We start from the raw sequence: 19,268 nt of genomic DNA, 5'->3' as shown, positions 1-19,268 counted from the left end.
TGAATGTATAGTTAAAGTGACTATGCATATAAGATAAACAGAGAGTAGCAGCAGCGTAAAAGAGGGGTTGGGGTGGGGGGGCACACAATGCAAATAGTCCGGGTAACCATTTGGTTACCTGTTCAGGAGTCTTATGGCTTGGGGGTAAAAACTGTTGAGAAGCCTTTTTGTCCTAGACTTGGCACTCCGGTACCGCTTGCCATGCGGTAGTAGAGAAAACAGTCTATGACTGGGGTGGCTGGGGTCTTTGACAATTTTTAGGGCCTTCCTCTGGCACCGCCTGGTGTAGAGGTCCTGGATGGCAGGCAGCTTTGCCCCAGTGATGTACTGGGCCATACGCACTACCCTCTGAAGTGCCTTGCGGTCGGAGGCCGAGCAATTGCCGTACCAGGCAGTGATGCAACCGGTCAGGATGCTCTCGATGTTGCAGCTGTAGAACCTTTTGAGGATCTCAGGACCCATGCCAAATCTTTTTAGTTTCCTGAGGGGGAATAGGCTTTGTCGTGCCCTCTTCACGACTGTCTTGGCGTGTTTGGACCATTCTAGTTTGTTGTTGATGTGGACACCAAGGAACTTGAAGCTCTCAACCTGCTCCACTACAGCCCCGTCGATGAGAATGGGGGCGTGCTCAGTGCTCCTTTTCCTGTAGTCCACAATCATCTGCATAGTCTTGGTTACGTTGAGGGATAGGTTGTTATTCTGGCACCACCCGGCCAGGTCTCTGACAGGAGGGGACTGAGCACGCACCCCTGGGGAGCTCCAGCGTGGCAGATGTGTTGCTACCTACCCTCACCACCTGGGGCCGGCCCGTCAGGATCCAGTTGCAGAGGGAGGTGTTTAGTCCCAGGTTCCTTAGCTTAGTAATGAGCTTTGAGGGTACTATGGTGTTGAACGCTGAGCTGTAGTCAATTAATAGCATTCTCACATAGGTGTTCCTTTTGTCCAGGTGGGAAAGGGCAGTGTGGAGTGCAATAGAGATTGCATCATCTGTGGATCTGTTTGGGCGGTATGCAAATTGGAGTGGGTCTAGGGTTTCTGGGATAATGGTGTTGATGTGAGCCATTACCAGCCTTTCAAAGCACTTCATGGCTACGGACGTGAGTGCTACGGGTCTGTAGTCATTTAGGCAGCTTGCCTTTGTGTTCTTGGGCACAGGGACTATGGTGGTCTGCTTGAAACATGTTGGTATTACAGACTCAGTCAGGGACATGGTAGGCTCGTGTCACTGGGCAGCTCGCGGCTGTGCTTCCCTTTGTAGTCTGCAATAGTTTGCAAGCCCTGCCACATCTGACGAGCGTCGGAGCCGGTGTAGTATGATTCAATCTGAGCCCTGTATTGACGCTTTGCCTGTTTGATGGTTCGTCGCAGGGCATAGTGGGATTTCTTGTAAGCTTCCGGGTTAGAGTCCCGCACCTTGAAAGCGGCAGCTCAGTGCGAATGTTGCCTGTAATCCATGGCTTCTGGTTGGGGTATGTACGTACAGTCACTGTGGGGACAACGTCCTCAATGCACTTATTGATAAAGCCAGTGACTGATGTGGTGTATTCCTCAATGTCATCGGAAGAAGAAGAATCCCGGAATCCCGGAATCCCGGAACATGATGTGCTAATCAGGTTGGCTAGCCTAGTGCTACTCAAACAATCACCGTGTTGCCTGAGGACACGCTCTGTCTAACGGCCTAGCTCTCCTGCGGGAAATAATTAGAATATATGAGTTTTAAGTAAAAACACAGTGTTGTGGTGTGGTGGGGTGACTGTGGGCCCTGGTTGGCCCAGACAAACAGATCTCTAATTGGTTGTATTCTTACCTTCTCCCTTTAAACTCATTGTTAGCATGACTTGTCAGCTGGCTGCTAGGGATTAATAAAGCTTCAGTGGGCCATGATCCCATTAGCAAAGAAGACGAGAGCAAAGGTTGTTGTTTTAAAATCTGGTGTGAGGGGCTGCTGGTGCTGCTAGATTATGAGGCTGTTTAGATTGAGTTTTGTGTGCATGTGTGTGTAAGGATATATTTTTTAACATAATTCCATGCATTTGGTGAAACTCTGTCCATACTTAAGGTAGAGAAATTCCCCATCATGATAAATGACTAGATAAACTACATAAATCTACTACATAAACAAATACATTTGCCTCTTAGCATGCTGATAGGAGTTAAACTCTTACATATACACACTCATTACTTTCATAAACTATTGAAATTGGAGGACATAAACGTATGCATGTTGTGATACGTTTGCTAACACTAATGGTACTTAATCAGCAAAGTATACATAGAACTAACACGTTTCATCAAAATATGTCCGTCTTTCCCAGAGAGACCTTTTCTCTTGCAACATCTCTCTCAGAGAAGAGGTTAACTCCTGCAAAGACTGACTGGTTAAGCCCAAGTGTTCGGTTATTTTTGACTAGTGTACTTTCAGTTAATTCAAATGTATGGTTTCTGTATTGAGAAACGTTATGAACTGTGAATATTATTCAGATACTCAGGTGGTCTTGGCAAACTTTCCCTCCATGTTCATTGTGCAGTGTTGTCAGGGGGACCTTGGCTCTAGGGTTAGAAACCTTGGCTTCATTACCATATAATTACATAGTAATGTCAGTGTGTATGTTTGCATCATGACAACACACTAACAAAAGCCTGCTATCATAAATAGCTCCATTGTGTGACAGAATTACAGTATATCTAGAGCCAGCCTCTTTCTGTCAACATATTTGACACTCAAGCTTGCATAAAGTGTGGCATGCAACTCTTTCCCCCAGCCGAAACCTTCTTACATGTTGCCCACACCAAAATAAATGTACACATACGTACATGTTATTCAATCATTGCACCCACACTGCTGACCCGCATCAATGAGCGTCTGCGTAGCCAGGCGCTAAAATAGAACTTAGTTCTATTTGTGACACTTGACACGCTGTAAGTCCCACCTCTCCCTCTTCCTCATTGGTTTTTAGGAGCGTATCCCCACGTGGGTGATTGAAAGATGAACTGAGTTCCACACTCCAGTCCAGTTGGTGGTGGTAATGCACCTTAAAGTTGGTTGCCAACCGCCATATAAAGTCCAAAGAAGAAGAAGAAGCCTGAAGGAGGAGAGATTACTAGAAACGAACTTGGTTTACCCTTTTATCTGTGGATTAATTGTCGGCGTAGAGGACCTTGTGCATTTCAGGTAAAATAAGGATCCAATGTCTATATCCCAGGACAAATTAGATAGCAACAGCAAGCTAGCTAGCTAAATTACCATACATGTTTAATGCTTTTTGACCTGTCCCCAAATGAATATAGTTGGTTAAGAGTTTGTTTTAATATTTCAACCTGCATGTCCTGATCGCGTTTGGTGTGGGTGGACAAAATGAACATGTGCGCGATGGCGCACATGCGGTCTAGTCAGCATGTTAGCCATAAAATCCAAATGAGGGTGAAACCTGACACACATTTCCTAACTCCTGCCTAGGGCTGCAACAATTATCGTATAACAGTGTAACTGACAATTATGGACAATAACCGTGAAAAAAAAAAAATAACATCAAAATAATCATGTTAGTACATTCATTTTAGGGTGCCGAGCAATGGAGGGAGAGAAGAAGGGGTAAGGATGGAGGGATAGAGAGAGAGAGAGGGGGGAGAAAAACAGGGTAAGCAGGGAGTGACAAGGGAGAGCAAATGTTTGACTGCACTCTACAGGGATGGTTTCCTATCCCTTTCTCAGTGTGTTTTGGTTTCCACACCAAACCTCCTTAATCATGGCTGTCAGTCTGTCATTTTGTTGGTGGTAGGCAGGAAGGGGTGGAATCCCCTAATCCTCTCTGCTGACAGACAGGTTTACAGACACAGGATGTGTTTTATTACCCTGTTTCTGTGCCAACAGACTGGCTGTCCGACCTGGCGCATGTTCTGTAAGACATTGCAACGTTCTGTATTGTATAGTACATGTATGTAAACACACACACATATACAGTACCTGGAGACAGACGCACACGCATACACACGCACACACTGAGTATACAAACCATTAAGAACACCTGCCCTTTCCACTACATAGACTGACCAGGTGAATCCAGGTGAAAGCTATGATCCCTTATTGATGTCACTTGTTAAATCTACTTCAATGTAGATGAAGGGGAGGAGACAGGATAAAGAAGGATTTTTAAGCCTTGAGACAACTGAGACATTGTGTATGTGTATGTGTGTGTCACGCCCTGACCTGAGAGAGACGGTTTGTTTCTCTATGTGGTTAGGTAATGGTGTGGGGTGGGCATTCTATGGTGTCTATTTCTTTGTGTTGAACCGAGTATGGTTCCTAATCAGAGGCAGCTGTCTATCGTTGTCTCTGATTAGGAATCATACTTAGGCAGCCTTTCCCCACCTGTAGTTGTGGGATCTTATTTTTGTTCTGCTTGTTAAGCCTGCAAGACGTTACGGTCGTTATCATTGTTTATTATTTTGTTTTTAGTGTTCTGATTTACAATAAATACAACGATGAACACTTACCACGCTGCACCTTGGTCTACTCTTTTGGACGATCGTGACAGAAGATCCCACCACCAAAGGACCAAGCAGCGTGGGCCGATGGACTGGACCTGGGAGGAAATCCTGGATGGGGCAGGACCCTGGACAAGGCCTCGGGAGTATCACCGCCCGCAGGAGGAAATAGAGGAAGCGAAAGCGGAACGGCGATACTGGGAGGAACAGGCAAGGAAACAGCGGAAGCCCGAGAGGCAGCGCCAAAACATTTTTTTTGGGGGGGGGGGGGCACACAGGGAGATTGGCAAAGTCGGGGTTGAGACCTGAGCCAACTCCCCGTGCTTACCGTGGGGAGCGAGTGACTGAGCAAGCACCGTATTATGCGGTGATGCGCACTGTGTCGCCAGTGTGCACTCACAGCCCGGTGCGCTCGGTGCAAGCTGCTCACCGTTGCCGTGCTAGAGTTGGCCGTCAGCCAGGAAGAAGTGCGCCGGCTCAGCGTATCTGGTCTCCAGTGCGTATCTGGTCTCCAGTGCGTCTCTACGGCCCAGGTTATCCTGCGCCTGCTCTACGCACGTTACCCCCCGTTCACCAGCACAGCCCAGTTCGTCCTGTACCAGCGCCCCGCCCTTGCTGGGCTAAGATGACCATCCAGCCAGGACGGGGTGTGCCAGCCCTAAGCTCCAGACCTCCAGTGCGCCTCCACGGCCCAGTATACCCTGTACCTGCTCTGCGCACCCAGTCTCCTGTGCGTCTCCCCAGTCCGGTAAGACTGGGGAGACGCACAGCTCTAGCTCCATGTAGGAAGCCAGTGATGATCAATGGCACGAAGCCTCCAGTGATGATCCATGGCCTGGAGCCTGTAGTGATAATCCATGGCACGAAGCCTCCAGTGATGATCCATGGCCCGGAGCCTGTAGGGATGATCCATGGCACGAAGCCTCCAGTGATGATCCATGGCCCGGAGCCTGTAGGGATGATCCATGGCACGGAGCCTGCAGCGACGGTCCCCAGTCCGGAACCTACAGAGACGCTCTCCAGTCCGGAGCCTCCAGCGACGCTCCCCAGTCCGGAGCCTCCAGCGACGCTCCTCAGTCCAGAGCCTCCAGCGACGCTCCCCAATCTGGAGCCTTCAGCGACGCTCCCCAGTCCGGAGCCTTCAGCGACGCTCCCCAGTCCGGAGCCTTCAGCGACGCTCCCCAGTCCGGAGCCTTCAGCGACGCTCCCCAGTCCGGAGCCTTCAGCGACGCTCCGCAGCCCGGAGCCTTCAGCGGCGGTCTGCAGCCCGGAGTCTTCAGCGGCGGTCTGCAGCCCGGAGTCTTCAGCGGCGGTCTGCAGCCCGGAGTCTTCAGCGGCGGCCTGCAGCCCAGAGTCTTCAGCGGCGGCCTGCAGCCCAGAGTCTTCAGCGGCGGTCGGCAGTTCAGAGCCTCCGGCGATGATCCACGGTCGGGTTCCTCCGGCGACACAGAAGTGGGGGGATCAGCGGGCGGTGTGGGGGCTACGCCCCGAACCAGAGCCGCCGCCAAGTATAGATGCCCACCCGGACCCTCCCCTATAGGTTTAGGTTTGCGGCCGGGAGTCCGCACCTTTGGGGGGGGTACTGTCACGCTCTGACCTGAGAAAGACGGTTTATTTCTCTATGTGGTTAGGTCAGGGTGTGGGGTGGGCATTCTATGGTGTCTATTTCTTTGTTTTGAGCCGAGTATGGTTCCTAATCAGAGGCAGCTGTCTATCGTTGTCTCTGATTAGGAATCATACTTAGGCAGCCTTTCCCCACCTGTAGTTGTGGGATCTTATTTTTGTTCTGCTTGTTAAGCCTGCAAGACGTTACGGTTGTTATCATTGTTTATTATTTTGTTTTTAGTGTTCTGATTTATAATAAATACAACGATGAACACTTACCACACTGCACCTTGGTCTACTCCTTTGGACGATTGTGACAGTGTGTGTATATTCAGAGGGTGAATGGGCAAGACAAAAGATTTAAGTTGCCTTTGAACGGGGTATGGTAGTAGGTGCCAGGCGCATCAGTTTGTGTCAAGAATTGCAACGCTGCTGGGTTTTTTCACGCTCAACAGTTTTCTGTGTGTTTCAAGAATGGTCCACCACCCACAGGACATCCAGCCAACTTGACACAACTGTGGGAAGCATTGGAGTCAACATTGGCCAGCATCCCTGTGGAACGCTTTCTACACCTTGTAGAGTCCATGCTCCGACGAAATGAAGCTGTTCTGAGGGCTAAAGGGGGTGGTGCAACTCAATATTAGGAAGTTGTTCCTAATGTATGGTATACTCTGTACAGTACACACAGTACCTGACTGACAGACAGACAGACAGACACAAAGTGCATACTCTCAGCCCAACACGTGTGATTGCATGAAAGAGTTGGCAGTGCCAAACCAGAAGACAAGCACTGCTTGTCTTTACTATCATGAGTTTTGTGCTTCTTGGGACAAAACAATGACATTTATTTTCATGTCAACGTAGATAGTTTAAATTTGAATGGGCATTGAATCAGTGCTTGGTGTGAAGGAGCCCATGGACAGGCAGCAGCCCTGAGTGACACTGACATACTCAGTCTACACTGTTTGTTATTCTGACCTCAGCCTTTAGCCGTCAGTCTGTCTAGGTTGCCGCAGCACTGGACTGTCTGACTGCAGTGTTTAGTCTGGACACCACAAAGAGGCTTAAGTGATCCACTCCCTCTCCTCTCTCTGTCCTCTCTCATCTACAAGCATAAACGGGAGGAGAGGTTGAGATAAGGGAATAGAGGACACAGAGAGGGGAGAAGAGCGATTGAAGAGCTGACTGGCTATAGAGGAGTTCTATGAGAATTCACCCAGAGGTGGAGAAGAGTAACATGTGGAATTTGGAGATCGAGAGTAATGTGTTAAGTGACAGCATCCAAAACAGATATCTGCAATGATAAAGCGTGTCTATTTGTGTGTGTATGCTGTGCGTGCGTAGGTTGCAAAGCAGTGACACCCCCCCCCTCACATGCACAATCATCATCCCACAACTCTGCTGACCAGATTGGGAGGGCGACAGGGCAACGAAGGGCGGGGGTGGCGAAGGGAGGGTGTGTTGGGGATTTATGATGATTTGCTCCCTGCTTCCCTCCTTTTTAAAATCTGTATGGAGGGTGCCCCAAACCCAACCCCCTACCCCCTGAGCCCCTCCCCTATCCCCTCCCCCCTGGCCTGTGTGTGTGAGCAGATCTTCCACCTGACAGAATGCTGAGCTGAGAGGGACAGACAGAGCTAGCCTGTACAGAGGAGCACAATGCCTGACTCATCCATCCACACTGGGGCTACTCTGGATGGGACAACATGCATGGAGCAGCCAGGAGAAAGCTAGGCCAGCCAAAGAGCAGAGAAGTGATTAAATTAGCCAGGCTTTCTCCATCTACAAATGAGTAAAACCGCTCAGCTTCAGATATCATCTCTCTATCTGTTTGCTACCAGGACCTGAGGCAACACACACCCATACACTTGTTGATGTGAATGTGTGGGTAGGGCACGTCTGAGACCGAGAGGGAAGGAGAGAGGTGATAGGTGAGAAAAATATAAAAAGAAGAGAGGAGGGATACAGAAGTCAAGTTAGACAGACTGAACCTCAAACTTGCTGAATCTCAACTTACCTGTGACTGAACCGGTGTCTATACACAGAAACTCAGACATATACCCAGCGGCGATGCCACTGGGACAGAAAAAGTTTGACATGGAGCTATTACTGGGAGACGGCAATCCTGAAGATCCCAAGAGGGACAGGTCTGGGAGCTGTGTAGAGTTCTACCAGGTTAAAGTGAGTCAAAAACCAGACTACCTTACCTTACCTTACCTAACTGTTATTTTCTACCCTCTGGACAAACTTGTTCATGCTTCGTAATGGGGTATAATTCAACAATGGTGGCAGGGGCCTTGACAATGTGGGCTCAGGCATGTGTTTTTAGATGACGCGTGCCGTGAATAAGAAACCTGTTGATCCAGTCTGGCTCACTAGCTGTGGAATTTGTAGTGTTTCTTTTGGGTTAACATAGTTATCATGTGAAGTACTTTGTACATTTCAGATAGATGGCTTTGGCTATCTTCTACGTCTAGACTTGATATCCATAACATCATGTCAGCCTCAATTAATATTTGGAGTGGCATATACAGTATCTTTGCCATACACTGTAATATGTGGTTTAGTGTTCCTTGTGACAATCTGTGACCTTGCGATGTACACTCAGTGGCCAGTTTATTAGGAACACCACCATGTTCACGAAAATGGTTCGCTCCTACAGACACTGAGTTACGTGGCCATGGCTTGATATATAGAGCAGGCAGACAGGCATTAAGGCATTCAGTTACTGTTCAGTTGAACGCTAGAATGGATAAAAGGAGTGACCTAAGTGACTTTGAGCATGATATGATCGTCGGTGTCAGGTGCGCATGTTCCAGTATCTCAGAAATGGCCGGCCTCCTGGGTTTTTCACGCAAGACAGTGTCTAAGGTTTACTGAGAATGGTGCGACAACTCATTGATGAGAGAGGTCGAAAGAGACTGACAAGAATCGTGCAAGCTAACAGGCAGGCCACAAACAGGCAAATAGCGGTGCAGTACAACAGTGGTGTGCAGAACGGCATAACGGAACGCACAACTCTTCGGTCCTTGTCATGGATGGGCTATTGCAGCAGACGACTACACCGGGTTCCACTCCTATCAGCTAAAAACAAGAGGAAGTTGCTCCAGGGGCATGCCATCACCAACATAGGAAAATTGAGTGGAAAAACTTTGCCTGGTCTCACGAATCCCGGTTCCAGTTGCGTCATGCTAGTGGCAGAGTCAGGATTTGGCGTAAACAACATCCTGCCTAGTGTCAATGGTACAGGCTGGTGGCGGTGTTGTAATTGTGTGGGGAATGTTTTCCTGGCACACGTTAGGTCCCTTGATGGGGTGGCAGGTAGCCTAGTGGTTAGAGCATTGGGCCAGTAACCGAAAGGTTGCTGGCTTGAATCCCTGAGCTGACAAGGTAAAAATCTATCGTTCTGCCCCTGAGCAAGGCTGTTAATCCACTGTTCCCTGGGCACCGAAGACGTGGATGTCGATTAAGGCAGCCCCCAACACCTCTCTGATTCAGAGGGTTAAATGCAGAAGACACATTTAATTTGAAGGCATTCAGTTGTAAGACGACTAGGTTTCCCCCTTTCCCTTTGATACCAATTGAGCAACCCTTGAATGCCACCACACCTTGTAGAATCAATTCCCAGGAGAATTCAGGCTGTTCTGGAGGCTACGAGGTGTCTGACATGATACTAGATGGGTGTACCTAATAAACTGTCCGCTGAGTGTATATGTACAGTATGTGACCGATTTGGTGCCGGTGCAGACATTTACCCAGAGCCCCATGACTATGGCGTCTCTCTGATGGTAGTTCACAGGGTTACAGTAAAGCGTCAGCCGCCTTCAATTGAGTTTGGTAGCAGACGGTTAGGAGTGTGTGTGTGTGTGTGTGTGTGTGTGTGTGTGTGTGTGTGTGTGTGTGTGTGTGTGTGAGAGAGAGAGAGAGTAGAACCAGGGAGAATGCTGGTAATGAAACACGAGAGACCTATAATGTCAAAACCATCCTGTGGAAGTTTTGGGTTGGATTGGATTAGCTATATATTGACACCATGTGAGTTATAACAGTATAACACTGATCAGGAGTGTTGGGGGGCATAAAACAGGAAGTGCTATAGGTCTTCCATACGTTTTACATTCCAGTAAACATTTACTATAAAGTACTATAAAGTAAATGTAAGTGTGGATTGCATGTGTTAATGCATGTGCTTGTCTCTCTATCTTGCACACACACAGCCTAATGTGTGTACATAAACAAACACACACACACTACAAGCAGAGTGTATGGGGGGGTCTAATTGTTGCCTAATCAACAGGTGGCTAACACTAATACTGTAACAAATATTTCCCATGTATGGTCATTTTGTATCTCACCGTGGATTTACATTAGATCTCACTAGACATATTTTATTATCTCTCTTCAACATCAGATTTTCTACTTTTTGCTGTTAATAAGGATCCTCCAATTATTTTACATTTTCGCCTAAAATGACATACCCAAATCTAACTGCCTGTAGCTCAGGACCTGAAGCAAGGATATGCATATTCTTGATACCAATTGAAAGGAAACACTTTGAAGTTTGTGGAAATGTGAAATTAATGTAGGAGAATATAACACATTAGATCTGGTAAAAGATAATATAAAGAAAGAACCAACAGTTTTTTATATTTTTTCTGTACCATCATCTTTCAAATGCAAGAGAGAGGCCATAATGTATTTTTCCAGGCCAGGTGAAATTTAGATTTTGGCCACTAGATGGCAAAGGGTATGTGGACAGTGTTATACTGATCCAATGAACCATTGTATTTCTGTTCAAAATGTTGTATCAAGACTGCCCAAATGTGCCTAATTGGTTTATTAACCTCTCTAGGGTAGGTGGCACCAAATTGTCCCACCTACGTAACAGCCTGTGTAATCCCGTGGCACGTTATTCAAAAACCTCAAAAATGCAAAAACTTCAATTTTTCAAACATATGACTATTTTACACCATTTTAAAGACAAGACTCTCGTTAATCTAACCACACTGTCCGATTTCAAAAAGGCTTTACAACGAAAGCAAAACATTAGATTATGTCAACAGAGTACCCAGCCAGAAATAATCAGACATCCATTTTTCAAGCTAGCATATAATGTCACATAAACCCAAACCACAGCTAAATGCAGCACTAACCTTTGATGATCTTCATCAGATGACAACCCTAGGACATTATGTTATACAATACATGCATGTTTTGTTCAATCAAGTTCATATTTATATCAAAAAACAGCTTTTTACATTAGCATGTGACTAGCATGTGACTAGCATTCCCACCGAACACTGCCGGTGAATTTACTAAATTACTCACGATAAACGTTCACAAAAAGCATAACAATTATTTTAAGAATTATAGATACAGAACTCCTCTATGCACTCGATATGTCCGATTTTAAAATAGCTTTTTGGTGAAAGCACATTTTGCAATATTCTCAGTAGATAGCCCGGCATCACAGGGCTAGCTATTTAGACACCCAGCAAATGTAGCACTCACCAAAGTCAGATTTACTATAAGAAAAATGTTATTACCTTTGCTGTCTTCGTCAGAATGCACTCCCAGGACTTCTACTTCAATAACAAATGTTGGTTTGGTTCAAAATAATCCATAGTTATATCCAAACAGCGGCGTTTTGTTCGTGCGTTCAAGACACTATCCGAAAGGGCAAATAAGGGTGACGAGCATGGCGCAATTCGTGACAAAAAAATTCTAAATATTCCATTACCGTACTTCGAAGCATGTCAACCGCTGTTTAAAATCAATTTTTATGCCATTTTTCTCATAAAAAAGCGATAATATTCTGACCGGGAATCTGCGTTTAGGTAAACAGACGAAAGAAAATAAAGCATTCGGTCGACTCGGGCACGCGCCTAAGCCCATAGTACTCTGATCGGCCACTTGCCAAAAGCGATAATGTGTTTTAGCCAGAGGCTGCCTCGATATCGTTCAGCTTTTTCCCGGGCTCTGAGAGCCTATGGGAGCCGTAGGAAGTGTCACGTTAGAGCAAAGATCCTCAGTCTTCAATAAAAAGAGCCAAGATGAAACACAACTTCTCAGACAGGCCACTTCCTGCATGGAATCTTCTCAGGTTTTGGCCTGCCATTTGAGTTCTGTTATACTCACAGACACCATTCAAACAGTTTTAGAAACTTTAGGGTGTTTTCTATCCAAAGCCAATAATTATATGCATATTCTAGTTACTGGGCAGGAGTAGTAACCAGATTAAATCGGGTACGTTTTTTATCCGGCCGTGTCAATACTGCCCCCTAGCCCTAACAGGTTAATACATTTTCAAGTTCATAACTGTGGACTCTCCTCAAACAATAGCATGGTATTCTTTCACTGTAATAGCTACTGTAAATAGGACAGTGCAGTTAGATTAACAAGAATTTAAGCTTTCTGCCAATATGAGATATGTCTATGTCCAGGGAAATATTCTTGTTACTTACAACCTCATGCTAATCGCATTACCGCACATTAGCTCAACCGTCCCACGGGTGGGACACCGATCTGTAGAGATCCTTAATTAACAGTAGGGATTCTTCAATTAAGTGTTTGTTGCCATGGCAGGGGTCCACTCCCCCCTTATTTTCTTTTTTAAAGGAACACAGTCCAGCTTTATAGTAGAATGCACAAGGTGCAATTTCTAAATTGGGTAGTGCATTATCAGTTCCTCTTGTCATGTTAGTCATTGCATACCTTAGAGAGCTTTGTATAACTTGTCAGAAATGTCCAGATCAAGTAGCCCAAGTCAGCTAAAGTTTTTGTATTTAGGTTTTTTGGCCCATAGATATTGTTGTAATTTTAAAGTCACTCAAATATCACATGAACATACATTAGACATTGCAAAATGTATAGAATTGCAAGAAAATGTGCTTTAAAACTGAAAAAATTTCTTTGCACCCATGACAAAATGTTTAGAATTGCAGAAGATAAGCTTTAAACCTGCAAAATTCTCTCCACCAACAATAGGGGTGTGAACAGTTTGTGTGGCGCGTGCACGCAGGGGGGAGCGGGATGTTCCCCAATGCCGGAAGGGGGGCCCCGAGTGGAAAAAATCTGGGAACCCCTGTTTTAAGGGAATTATGCGAGAACACTCATTCCATTCACCTAGCCGATTTTAGTCAGGCGCCAGCTGAAATGGAGTATGCGGAAGTCTTTACACTGTACCACTCAGAGGGTGGTATGTGGTTTAGATGTCTCAGTCACCCTGTGTTTTCAGTTTAAGGAGGAGGGGAACGATGGAGGTATGGGAACAATGGAGGTATGGAGGGATAATAGAGTTAATGATGAAATGGGCTCTGACAACTTTTGGACAACAACTTTGAGGTCTCTGAGGATGGAGAGCGGAGAGAGGGAGTAGAGGGAAAGAGGGGCAAGAGGCTAGAGTGGGAGAGAATGGAGGGGGGGTGTGGAGAGGACCTCCCTCTGCTGTTCAACTGCCCTCACAGATGTCCTGAAGACAACACGAGTCAACATGACTACCTGTTGTGACACAGGCCACTGGAAAAATTGATAAAGAAGTAGAACATCTGTGCTCCAGGCTGTCATATACTATTCCAGTCCAGTGATGGGTAACTTTAATTGGGGTGGGGGCCACAAAAAATCTGAATTTATCATGAGGGGCCGCAGTTGCTTGCGGGTCTGAGTACCCACATCTACCCCCCACCTCACATTTTTGTGGCCGCCCTCTTGATAGCGGAGATGAAAATAAATTAGAGTACATTTTGTGCAGTTCTACAAATTTTGAAATGAGTTGTAAAGAAAATGTTGCCATTTTAAAGCAAGTTTGCTGCAATTCTACACATTTTGCCATGGGGCGGAGAGAAGATTCTGCAATTTTATAACAAATTTCATGCAATTCTACAAATTTTGTCATGGGTTGGAGAGGAAAATTTGCTGTTTTACAGCTAATTTCCTGCAATTCTACATATTTTGCCATAGGATGGAGCGAAATGTTTACATTTTTAATATTATATCTGTGTGAGACTGACTATAAAAATCAATGGTGGCCCCTCAGCTGGTAATTCGACCGTGATAAGTTTAGATAGCTGGCCACTAAACTAACTTAGCAATCTAAAAATGTTTTGCTGACATGGGCTAACTGACTATCAGTGACTGACATAACAACAGAAAAACTGATGATGCACAACCAAATTTTGAAATTGCACCTGGTGAATTCTACTGTTCTAACTCACAACACTAAGTTGAGACCCAGAGATGGGGTCTCAACTTACTGTTACGAGCTGCCAGTTGCTCATCCCTGATCTAGTCAATTTTAGATCTTTCATTCTTTCTTTGCAACATGATCTAGAGGTCAGATTGAACAATTAGACACTGAAGAATGAGGAAGAGGGGTACGATGTTTCTCACTATGGTTTGGTTTCAATAACTCACACACAGTTGTCTTCTATATCTGTTGCTCTGGAAATATTAGTCTGCGGCCGATGTCGATGGGATTGTTTCCACATCGTAGTTGGAATGTTGTGTGCCAAGCTGCTTCAAGATGGTCAATTACATTAGCTGGTTTGAGTTGGGCTCTCTGGGTTGCTCCGCCTCCCAAGCCATCCATGAAGCAATTAGGTCATTAGGTTGGTTGGGCCACGGTGGCTTCTGCAACTGGGACTCCTGGCTGGGGAATACGGTAGTAAAAATAATAATAATTCTGTTTTAAGCATTAAACCTCCCGCTGTGTGAAACTTCCCTGGCCAGCCTAGAAGGCGGTTCATTCACAGTGTCAAATTTTTAGAAATAAAACAGATAACTGACTTTCATGTGCACTTTTGCAGAATTCAGAGAGAGAGAGCAGAGAATAAAGTTTTCCTTCATGCACTGGAGCATCTGGTTCATCCAGTTGGCTATACTGTTCCATTCTGGGATGTGGCAGATGATGGATGACAGGCAGGACAGTGGGAAGGAGAAAATAAAGAGATTTTTATTGAACACAGGAACATTTTGTGGGAGAGAGGGAAATCTTGTTTCAGAGTCTGAAGCCAACCAAAGAGAAAAGAACAACACTAGTGGTTTATAATTCCTTCAACGGTTCAATGATGAATTAATTAGCACCATATTGCTGACAGTTTTATGTTTACATGGACAGTTGCTTGCTGAGATGCTATATGACTAATTACTTTGCTGTAATTAATATTTGCTTTCATTGCATGTAAAAGCAAGTTGCTTTGTATCAGGGTGCTTTGTGTCATGATGTCAATTCAATCTCTGAAAGCTAACATAACACAGTGTCTCGATTTGACAAATAATCCCTGTACTCTGCCATGGTTTAATATTTTTTGGTTTTCCCTTCTCTTCTTAGTCATCTGATTGATACTGCAGATAAATCCTATGGTCAGTTCTTCTGCTGACAGGCAGATTTAAAATGTACAGATATTGTGACAATGGTGCTAGTACGAACTCAGACCCACGCGCAGAGAAACACAGCAGGGTAAATCCAGAATATTTACTTACGGTCTTCATAGCAAAACAACAAAGCAAGAGCATTTACATTACATTTACATTTAAGTCATTTAGCAGACGCTCTTATCCAGAGCGACTTACAAAATGGTGCATTCACCTTATGATATCCAGTGGAACAACCACTTTACAATAGTGCATCTAAATATTTTAAGGGGGGGGTTAGAAGGATTACTTTATCCTATCCTAGGTATTCCTTAAAGAGGTGGGGTTTCAGGTGTCTCCGGAAGGTGGTGATTGACTCCGCTGTCCTGGCGTCGTGAGGGAGCTTGTTCCACCATTGGGGTGCCAGAGCAGCGAACAGTTTTGACTGGGCTGAGCGGGAACTGTGCTTCCTCAGAGGTAGGAGGGCCAGCAGGCCAGTGGTGGATGAACGCAGTGCCCTTGTTTGGGTGTAGGGCCTGATCAGAGCCTGAAGGTATGGAGGTGCCGTTCCCTTCACAGCTCCGTAGGCAATCACCATGGTCTTGTAGCGGATGCGAGCTTCAACTGGAAGCCAGTGGAGAGAGCGGAGGAGCGGGGTGACGTGAGAGAACTTGGGAAGGTTGAACACCAGACGGGCTGCGGCGTTCTGGATGAGTTGTAGGGGTTTAATGGCACAGGCAGGGAGCCCAGCCAACAGCGAGTTGCAGTTATCCAGACGGGAGATGACAAGTGCCTGGATTAGGACCTGCGCCGCTTCCTGTGTGAGGCAGGGTCGTACTCTGCGAATGTTGTAGAGCATGAACCTACAGGATCGGGTCACCGCCTTGATGTTAGTGGAAAAAGCAGATGAGAACACTGAACAAAACATGAGACCTGAGCAACTGGCCCAGTCCACAGAGGAACCTAAATAGTCATCCAGCAGGTGATCCCAATAAGCCCAATCAGGGTCACCTGGATACTAAAAGGAACCCAAGGGTGCTCTCCAGTGGCAACCTCAGGTAGTACACTCAAGGGAGAAAACCTGAGCTGTGACAGGACCCCCCCTCCCTCAAGGAATGACTCCCGACGTTCCACCAGGGGTAGCTGAACGTCGATGGAAGTCCCAAATTAGTCCGGAATCCAAAATGTCCTGGGCCAGAACCCAGGAACATTCCTCAGGCCTGTAACCCTCCCAGTCCATGAGATACTGAGTCCATTGCTGGAGTTATAGACTGGAGAGGATGCGTCACACCGTGTAGGGTGGCTGTCCTTCTGTCATGCGAGGCGAAGGTGGAGGCCGACATCATAGTTCCTCTCCGCTGGAGTGAGACGCCTGGAGAAGAAGGCACAGAGATGAAGCTTTAGGTCTTTCGCCGAGCTCTGAGACAGAACTGCCCCCACACCAACGTCAGAGGCATCCACCTCTACCACGAAGGGAAGAGAAGGATCCGCATTAACGAGAATGGGTGCAGAAGAAAACCAACATTTTAGGTCCTGGAACGCCTTCTCAGCAGCAGGGGTCCAGCATACATGCCCAGCCGAGCCCTTGTTGAGTGTTGTCAATGGCGCCGCCACAGCACTAAAGTTTCTCACAAATCTCCGGTAGAAATGAGCAAAACCCCAAAAACGCTGAACTTCCTTGACCATGCTGACCACCGCTCCTACCTTTTGGGAGTCCATCAGTACACAGCCCTGAGACACGATGTACCCCAGGAAGGAGATCTGAGGAACGTGAAACTCACACTTTTCGGGCATCATGAACAAGTGATGAGCGAGGAGTCTTTAAGTCCAAATGGCATGACCCGGTACTCATAATGTCCATTAGGAGTGTTGAACGCTGTCTTCCACTCTGTCTGATGCGCACCAGATTGTACACGTTCCGTAAATCCAATTTAGAGAAAACCGTAGCTCCCTGAAAGTCTCTCAAAAGCTGATGACATAAGAGGAAGGGGGTTCTTGATGGTAATGTTATTTAAACCCTGGTTACCGATACAGGGACGTAATCCCTCATCCTTCTTCCCAACAAAGAAAAAACCCGCTCATGCAGGTGAAGTGGACGGCCAAATAAAATCAGCCGCCAGCGCCTCCTCAGAATAACTGTTCATGGCTGCAGTCTCTGCACTTGAGAGAGAATACAGCCCTCCTTTCGGAGGAGTGGTACCGGACAGGAGGTCGTTGGCACAATCGTAGGGCCTGCGAGGAGGTAGTTTGCTGGCCCTTTGATTGCTGAAGACCTGACCCAAATCCCAGTAATTCCGAGTCATGCAGGAAATGTCAGGCTTGTCATTCCCAGCCAGAGGAACAGGAGGATCGGAAGTCTCCAGACGAGCAGGACCGGAAAGGTGTGGAGAGAGTTGCTGGCAGGTGAACTGGCATGAAGGATTCCATCCCAGAACTCTTCCCGAAGGCTAGTCAATTTGAGGATTATGGGTGGAAAGCCATGGATGTTCAAGAACCAGGAGAAGCTCAGGACAGTCCACCAGATGTACCTGGATAAGATCCACATGGTCATCCAGAACTCATAGTTGGATAGGCATGGTAAGTTGCTTCACCTTCCCAGACCCTAGGGGTTGACCATCCAGCGCAGTGACCGACAACGGAGTGTCCAGCTTAGTGAGTGGCAGCCCTAGAGTCTATGAAAGCAGGAATGTCCAACTGTCCATTGTCCCACCGCAGGTTGGCCGGAAGGGGCGTAGGAGACTACATCTGTATCTGTATCTGCTTAGGAGACCGCAGGAGACTGTATCTGACTCTTAGGAGCGGAAAGTCTGCTGCCTCCCAATTGCATCGGCTCCTCTGAAGGATATGAAGGAGAACCATAGCCGAATTGAGAACCCTGACGGGGTAGAGGACAAGCAGGCCCAGCATACAGCAGTGGAACAAATGAAGAATCGACTCCCTCAGCGGGGCCGGAAACACTGGAACCAACTAGGAACCTCTCCATCCTCATGACGACGTTCACGAAGCCGGGTGTCAATCTGGATGGCCAGAACGATAAGCTCCTCCAGAGTGTCAGGGTTGTCCCGGGAAGCCAGTTCGTCCTTGAGAACCTTGCTAAGTCCATTCAGAAAGGCTGAGTGAAGTGCCTCTATATTCCAACCGCTCTCAGCGGTGAGCGTCCGAAAGTCAATGGCGTAATCAGCTACGCTCCGGCTGCCCTGCCGAATCGCAATGAGTCTTTGAGCGGCGTTCCTGCCACTGATGGGGTGATCAAAAACCCTCCACATCTCCTGGGTGAAGCTTTGCCAATTGAAACAAATGTCTGATTGCTGCTCCCAGATAGCCGTGGCCCAGGCCAGAGCCCGTCCTGAGAGCAAGGAGATGACATATGGCACTCTGGAACGCTCGGTGGGAAACGTTGATGCCTGCAGCTTGAAGACCAATTAACATTGGAGCAGAACCTCATAGTGCTCCGGTGCTGGGAGATGAGGCTCCCGAGGGGAGGAAGATGATGAGCTGGTAGGAAGTGGAGGGTTAGAAACCGCCACAGGTGCAGCAGCAGTTGCTCCCGTCTCTCCGGTCTGCAGAGTGAACACAAGAGTTCCTAAATCCTCCGACAATGTCTTCAGCCGCGCCTCATGGTGACCAATCACTGTTCCATGGTGAGTGAGAGCCGACCGTAAGTGGTGGAGCTCGGAGTGTCCCTCGGACGACCGAGAAATCTCTGCTCGGTCCATTTTGTGGCTCAGGTCTACTGTGACAATGGTGCTAGTACGAACTTGGACCCAGGTGCAGAGAAACACAGCAGGCACGGGTAAATCCAGAATATTTACTTGAGGTCTTCATAGCAA

The 19,268-nt window shown here is 46.9% G+C and overlaps 1 protein-coding gene across 1 annotated transcript in view; it reads left to right on the top strand.

Moving 5' to 3' along the window:
* The first annotated feature begins 7,718 nt into the window (after positions 1-7,718).
* The window catches only part of LOC106582090 (rho GTPase-activating protein 20), a 78,799-nt gene continuing 67,249 nt past the window's right edge, over positions 7,719-19,268 (top strand). Inside the window, exon 1 of the mRNA XM_045704660.2 lies at positions 7,719-8,271. Within this exon, the coding sequence (XP_045560616.2) occupies positions 8,161-8,271 (111 nt within the window). The 5' untranslated portion in view covers positions 7,719-8,160. The remainder of the gene's footprint in view (positions 8,272-19,268) is intronic.

The sequence above is a fragment of the Salmo salar genome, chromosome 21 (genome assembly GCF_965601325.2).
Source record: "Salmo salar chromosome 21, fSalSal1, whole genome shotgun sequence".
Lineage (NCBI taxonomy): Eukaryota > Metazoa > Chordata > Actinopteri > Salmoniformes > Salmonidae > Salmo > Salmo salar.
The sequence above is the reverse complement of the archived record's forward strand: the minus strand, read 5'-3'. Positions and strand labels throughout refer to the sequence as shown.